The following is a 7,107-nucleotide window of genomic DNA, read 5'->3' as shown; positions in this document are numbered from 1 at the left end:
AAGAAATAGTCGGGTTTATTATATAAACCATAGTGACACCGAAGGGTTCTCTAATTTATCTCGTTCGATTCACTGATTCACGCGCTGCTCTTTCGTGACGTTTAAATCATCTTAGCGAGAGTACTACTCGCGAGCGAAGGTATGACGGACACCGTATAAGGGATGAGCCACCGACTCGATCGGTTTCATGAGCTGATCGTCTTCATGAGTAAGTAGTCAATTGGAACTCTCGCAAGCCGATCGCGCGTCGGCATGCATCCGAAATCGTTCGAACTTGTTCGCGATTCGCTCCGACGCGCTAACGAGAAATGGTTATTAAATTGCAAATCGTCCACATCCGCTTCTGCGAACAACGGGCCGCCTTATGCGTCACTACGACGCCACCATAGTGCATATAGAGTTTAGCGTGGATATTGACGAGAATAATCTTTCCTCTACATAGAAAGCACAATTTTGCTTGAGTACTCATCTAGATATATACAGATCTGAAAATCATTTTGTTGGACCATCAAAATAATTATGTAGGTCGCCCAAACTGGTTGCTGGAATGTCAAAACTTTGCAGCGTTGCTCATGCTTAAGATTCCTGCATTATATTGTTTTAACAACGTTAGTTTCAGATCTGTAAATTTTTAGATACCTCTGCAAAATCGTTATTTCCGTGTATGCATAAAAGTTATAATTATCGATACCAATAATAATAAATTACGCCAAGAATTGATCGACGAACATTAAATGTGTATGTATGTATAACATCTCCAGTTGGTTTGTCCTCTTGTTTCAGCTGACGTCTTGCATTTGATTGTGAATTCATGCATTGTCAACTCGATTCGAAAGCTCTTTGTACGACTCTCGCTCGAGTATTACATTCTTCCTAGTTCCAAGAAACGTGCCTTGCACTCCCACAGAAATTCTCTCTCGCTACTACAAACTGTATATTATACTTTGCAAGTTTATAAAGTTCAAAGTTGGCCAGAAATTGGGAGTCGATCGATAAAGATATACCGTCTATTCCAGTTTGAAAACATCGATTTACATATGTTTGATTATTAATAAGGTGTTATATCTAACTTCGTATAATATTACTAATCGATGAAACGTTCCAGCGATGATTCTAATATAACTTCTATAAAGTAGTAATTAAATATCTATAAATCTGTAAATTAGTGATTATCCTTAGGAAAAAGTGTTTTAATATATTGAATAGTTAATCAGAGTATATTAAAATACTTTTTTTAAGGATAAATATCTATAAATCTATAAATTAATAAATATCAAAAGAGTAAAAAAAATAGAATATTAATTTTTCTGTGACTTTGCTAATCTTTAAGTAGAACTTTATTGCTTTGCCTTGTTGTTTGCTTATTAAAGTTTCTTTCTAATTTTTGTTTAACAACTTATGAAAGCTTACAGAATGACATTTAGAACATTATTGACAAGAATAAAATGCATACGCGACACATTGTGTAATATCTGCACATGCGTGCAAAGTTGCAAATTATGCGAAATGTATATAGAAACTGCACGCGTAAAAGCAAAGTTTTAAAAACATCCACAATTCTCGTTCTATTTAGAAATTATTTCACAACAAATAATACAGTTTTCGCGCCGTATCTACATATTTATGTAAAATTTAAATAAATAAGTTACACAGTAAAATTTTTGAACACGCGTGTAATATTGTGTATAAATGTGATCATTTTTGCGAACGCACACAAACACATAAACATTATGTATTATATAAATTATTATATAATGTACACATTACATAAATCGTTATATAAAACAAACACATAAGTATGAAAATTCTGTCATGAAGTTTTATTATTACATATACATATGCGCATTCGTCCGTTAATTAGCAAAGTAATTTTCTGCGCCGCGACGCGATGCATCGTGAGGTTCGCCGCTGTTTGCGAGCGTTTGCGAGTTGCCGCCGCTCTCGCGAGTCTTGCGACTCGCTCGCTGGCTCGCCGCGTTAGCCATGAAGTAAGGCGCAGGACGGTAGGCGGTGTGCCAGTCTACTAATCGTCCGCGACGTCACGGCACTGTTCGCGTTTGCTTTTTTAGAGCAATTATTTCAATGCGCCGCGGCGTGCAATGATTTTGCACTCGTGGGCGCACGGCGATCGATGCCACGCGTGTCCGTCCGGCATCGGTCCGAAATGCGAGTGGGCGTAAAGTCGCCGCCGGGCCCGACGGAATTGCTGTGCGCCGTAGATAACCTAGAAGGATGATGGTGATGCCGTCGCGTCGGCGATACGCGACCGTGTCGTAAGACGAGTGTAGAATATCATTATGGGTTGCGCGTGCCATTTAATCTGATCTGATCGTGACGTGTGGAATTACGGTCAGATCGCCGATCGCGTGGGATTTCGTTCGCGCGGCTTATAGGTTATCCCAAGTCGACTGGAGGATCGACCGAGTCGTCGCCGCGGATACCTATCCGCAGTATCTATTTGCACGATCTGTCGTCGCGTTGTGCGCACCATCGATAGAATTTCGTCGACGGATTTATATATCGTCCCGCCGGTCCATCATGCATCTTGTGAGGATCGAGCAGCCCTTTCTGTCAATAGCTACCTTCTGTCTTAGTTTCGAACAGGTGATAACTTTTCGTTCGAGTGTCATCTAAATTTCTGAATTTTTTTCTGCTTAATTTCATGGAATGGAGAGAATTGTGTGATATCGCAGATTGCGTGTATCACGAGATGCTGTGTCACTATGATAACAATTAGTGTTCTCTTACTAACATATGTGATTCCTCTTTAAATTTTTGTTAAGTTTATTATTTAAATATTCCTTAAATTTAGTAGTAAAATATTTTTCCTTACTTTTGTTGTAAATATATTTTTGCCATTTTTAATGAAAAGTTGTTTATAATTGACACGTAGAATCTTTGTTTTGTTACAGCAATATGAAAGAACCGGCGTGATTATATCCTGGAGAAATTTCTGAGATAATATAATAACTGTTGCAATGTGTTTGTGACTGAATATAGACCTTTTACATCAGAGTAAATAATGCTTAGAACTATCATATATCTTTGTATAACCTGACTGTATCGAAAATGCAAGCCAAGAAACGCTATCTATTATTATTTGTAACATGTGCGTTTCTTGGTTATTGCTATTTCGGTGGATATCGTTTAAAAAGCGAAAAATGGACAGGCAGATCTCAGTTGCCTTATGAGCGATTGCCTTCATATTTAAGTCTAAATGAAGAATTCTATGACAAAGATTTAAAGACATCCAGCGGGGCTTTGATCATGTCTCAGCGTACACGGTATTGCCGCATGGAAACTTGCTTCGACTTTACAAGATGCAAGCAAGGTTTCACCGTGTATGTTTACCCGGTCGAGGATGTGATAAGTCCACTATACCAAAAAATATTAAATGTTATCACGGAGTCGAGATATTACACGTCGGACCCAGCACGGGCATGTATATTTGTCTTAGCCTTGGATACGTTAGATAGAGATCCCTTATCGACTGAATTTGTACACAATCTTCCCTTGAAATTATTGCATCTGCCATATTGGAATAACGGAAGGAATCATCTGATATTTAACTTATATTCTGGTACGTGGCCCGATTATGCTGAAGAATCGCTGGTTTTCGACGTGGGTTATGCCATGCTTGCTAAGGCTAGCATGTCCATTTTTAAACACAGACCTGACTTTGATGTGTCAATACCTCTGTTTGGCAAACAACATCCGGAACGTGGTGGAGAGCTCGGCCAAGCATTAGAAAATAATTTTCCTAATAATAAAAAGTATGTGGCGGCTTTTAAGGGAAAACGATATGTACATGGCATTGGATCTGAGACAAGAAACGCTCTCTACCATCTGCACAATGGTAAAGATTTGGTGTTTGTTACAACTTGCCGTCATGGGAAGACCTGGAGAGAATTCCAAGACGAACATTGTCAGCAGGATAATCAAGAATACGATACGTAAGTAGCAAAAATGTTGAAATTGTTTGAATCGCATGGACATTATTCAAAATATAATTGCTCATATTTTTCATTTTGCAGATATGACTATGAAATTTTATTAATGAACGCTACGTTTTGTCTGGTTCCACGAGGACGACGATTAGGTAGCTTTCGGTTTCTAGAAGCCCTGAGATCGGGATGTATTCCAGTCATTTTAAGCAATGGTTGGGCTCTTCCCTTTCATGAACGTATTGATTGGAATCAGGCTGTAATATTTTCCGACGAGAGATTGTTACTCCAAGTAAGGAACATAAATGTATATTTTAAATTAATTTCATTGTCACTTTGTTTTAAAGTGAATGATTAAATTTCATGAATTTTACAGATTCCAGATATATTACGATCCGTGTCCAATGTACAAATTCTTAAACTGCGGCAACAAACACAATTTTTATGGGAGAGATATTTTTCCTCTATTGAAAAAATTGTATTCACCGTGTTCGAGGTAATTGCCTATTCTTATGTGAGCTATCAGAACCTTATTTTCAGTTTTTCGTTAATTATAATTATCAATTTAGAATATTCGCGAGCGTTTGCCATGGGAAGGTGCGCGGGAGAGAATCGTCTGGAATACTAGTCCTGGAGCATTGGCGATTTTGCCACAATTTACTGATAGCCAGCAAGAACTTCCCTTTTCGAACAGTAATCCTGGTAACACTTTCACTGCCATAATCTATTCGCAATTGGGATCCACCGCTGTACTTTATCGTTTACTTAGGAGTCTCGCGAAAAGCAAATACCTAGATAAGGTAAGCCCTATTTATTGCTAATTTCTTATTATTTCTGTTTGCTATGCATTTTGCGATATATCTTTGTGCTAATAAATTATTTTGTTTAAGATAATACTTATGTGGAACTCGGACATTCCGGTGCCAAGAAAGCCACGTTGGCAAGGTATCAGAGCGTCAATCCACGTTGTCGCGGTTGACGGCATATCTCAACGTTTTTATCCTCATCCATTAATCAAAACTAGTGCCATATTGTCGCTCGACGAAGACGCCACTCTAAATACCGATGAGATTGACTTCGCTTTTACAGTTTGGCGGTCATTTCCCGATCGAATAGTAGGGTATCCAGCGAGGTCTCATTATTGGGATGACTCAAAGGTAGGTATTATGCAGTCTGCGTTAAGTAACTTCCGTCCAGTTTGTAACTATTTCGTAATCGAGCTAATCTGGCTTTTATGTATGTAGCGTTCCTGGGGTTATACCAGTAAGTGGACAAACGACTACAGTATCATTCTCACCGGTGCCGCTTTTTACCACCGCTATTATAATACTCTATATACCGAGTTGTTAAGCTCGACTCTCCATAAGACCGTGGAGCAGTCGCAGAATTGCGAGGATATACTCATGAATTTCCTGGTGAGTCATGTAACTCGAAGGCCGCCTATCAAAGTGACGCAGCGCAAATTGTACAAAGATACCACGGTAGCTGGAATTAGGTAGGTATCGTTGAGACCATATATACGATATCATTATCGATTTCTGACTCACCGTTGGATTTCAGATCGCCGTGGAACGACCCGGATCATTTTATACAGCGACAAACGTGCATGAACACATTTGTCGCTGTCTTTGGATATATGCCATTGTTGCGATCTAACATGCGATTGGACCCCGTTCTATTCAAAGATTCCGTGAGCAATTTGCGCAAGAAGTATAGGCAAATTGAACTAGTTAGTAATTAGAATTGTACACACTGCTCGATTACGCATGACTATTTAATTTTTCAAGCGCGCCAAATAACGCAAAATCTTTGCGTACGATATTAGGTCTATTTTTTTAGCGCACTTACAATAAAAGTTGAGTCAAAAGAGTTATGTATGTACATAATTTTAGAGAATGAAAAAGGAAAGAGCGGAATAACGGTTTTGAACAAGTGCAATAAATATAGCTAAAAAAACAGATCTACCGTCTTTGCCGTGCGAATGTGCATATACAGTTGTACGGGACACGTTTGCCCGCTTGCGTGCTATGCCATATTAGGCCATCGGTATTATCGGGCAGCAAATCAAAGTCCGTTATTCAGCAAGGACGCACGGTGATATCCCTGCGATTTATTTGCTAATAATTTTGTACAAATTGTAGAATCGTAACAACGCCGTTTCAATTTGACGATGTCTCGCGCAGCTATCATTAACTGCGGGCATTTAATTGATGTACATACAAATTATTTCGTAATTATTAATAAAAGAAAAAGTTGTTTAAGAAATACTTGAATTTTTCATATACTACATTGAAATCGTTTGAACGATTTGATGTAAAAAGAGATAGAAAAATCAAATTTTTCTTACACGCGTGTTTTCGTACGTAATTTATCTTGCAGCTAAAAAGGAAAAAAAGAAGCAAAAAAGGTATCATATTTGTATGTATAACAATATTTTTAATCATAGAGATTTGCGAATGTTTTTCTATTTGAATAAATGTATTTCATGTAATTCTTCTTAGATTCGGGATACGTAAGAAATCCGTAAAATTTTAGGGCGGACTTCGTCAAGTGCTTTGATAGTAATGACGTGAAAGTCGATGTTTATATTGAGACGAGGTGCAAGCAAGATCTGTTTATATTTAAAATGATTGTAAAGATGTTAGAGTTTAATGCGATTATCGATATCGATTTTTCTTGCTATCGAATAATTTTAATTTAATACGATATAATTTTAAGCGTCGCCTTACTAACCTCTTTCCCCTTTTTACTCCTTTTATCTCTTTAAAATATAAATATCACATATTTAAAGTTGATAAAATTTTATATCCGAAGAGATTCTGTCAATTTATCTAATTATGCACAATTATTTATGTGCATACTATTGCGTACGCTGCATTGTTTTAATAGGTAATCATGTTTTACCGATCGCATTGGTTCGCGAGTGTATTTAATGAATCTGATCAGCATATCTATTCAGTTCAGCATATCTATTCGAATACTGCCGAGTTCTCAGGAACATGCTTGAAAAAAAAAGGAAAAAAAAGAAATTTTCTTTATCAAGGCGTCGCAACAATATCTAGTCGTTTACACCGATATACGTTGTTACATGATGAGAAAGATAATTTGTAATCCCCTTGGTTAGAAGGATTGTACAATAATCTGCATGTGTCTTGAAGACGGA

General features: G+C 37.6%; 1 protein-coding gene across 2 annotated transcripts; it reads left to right on the top strand.

Annotated features, from left to right (window-relative positions):
• On the top strand, positions 1–7,107 carry ttv (exostosin glycosyltransferase 1 ttv). Of its 2 annotated transcripts, XM_018506096.1 has the most exons (9): positions 1,864–1,947; positions 1,982–2,604; positions 2,913–3,953; positions 4,035–4,236; positions 4,321–4,440; positions 4,514–4,744; positions 4,835–5,101; positions 5,189–5,439; positions 5,505–7,107. In XM_018506096.1, the coding sequence occupies exons 3-9, from the start codon at positions 3,070–3,072 to the stop codon at positions 5,683–5,685; spliced, it is 2,136 nt and encodes a 711-aa protein (XP_018361598.1). In that variant the 5' UTR covers positions 1,864–1,947; positions 1,982–2,604; positions 2,913–3,069; the 3' UTR covers positions 5,686–7,107. The 2 variants fall into 2 exon arrangements, with proteins under 2 accessions (XP_018361599.1, XP_018361598.1); XM_018506097.1 differs by lacking the exons at positions 1,864–1,947; positions 1,982–2,604 and adding an exon at positions 1–208.

Source organism: Trachymyrmex cornetzi, unplaced genomic scaffold, assembly GCF_001594075.2.
Source record: "Trachymyrmex cornetzi isolate Tcor2-1 unplaced genomic scaffold, Tcor1.1 scaffold223, whole genome shotgun sequence".
NCBI lineage: Eukaryota > Metazoa > Arthropoda > Insecta > Hymenoptera > Formicidae > Trachymyrmex > Trachymyrmex cornetzi.
Note: the sequence above shows the minus strand (reverse complement) of the source record. Positions and strands in the feature narration are given on the sequence as shown.

Coding starts and splice junctions, on each gene's coding strand:
- ttv (XM_018506097.1), top strand. CDS start 3,070: ATGCAAGCCAAGAAACGCTATCTATTATTATTTGTAACATGTGCGTTT. Junction 4,745..4,834: donor AAAGCAAATACCTAGATAAG/GTAAGCCCTATT, acceptor ATTTTGTTTAAG/ATAATACTTATGTGGAACTC. Junction 5,440..5,504: donor ACCACGGTAGCTGGAATTAG/GTAGGTATCGTT, acceptor GTTGGATTTCAG/ATCGCCGTGGAACGACCCGG.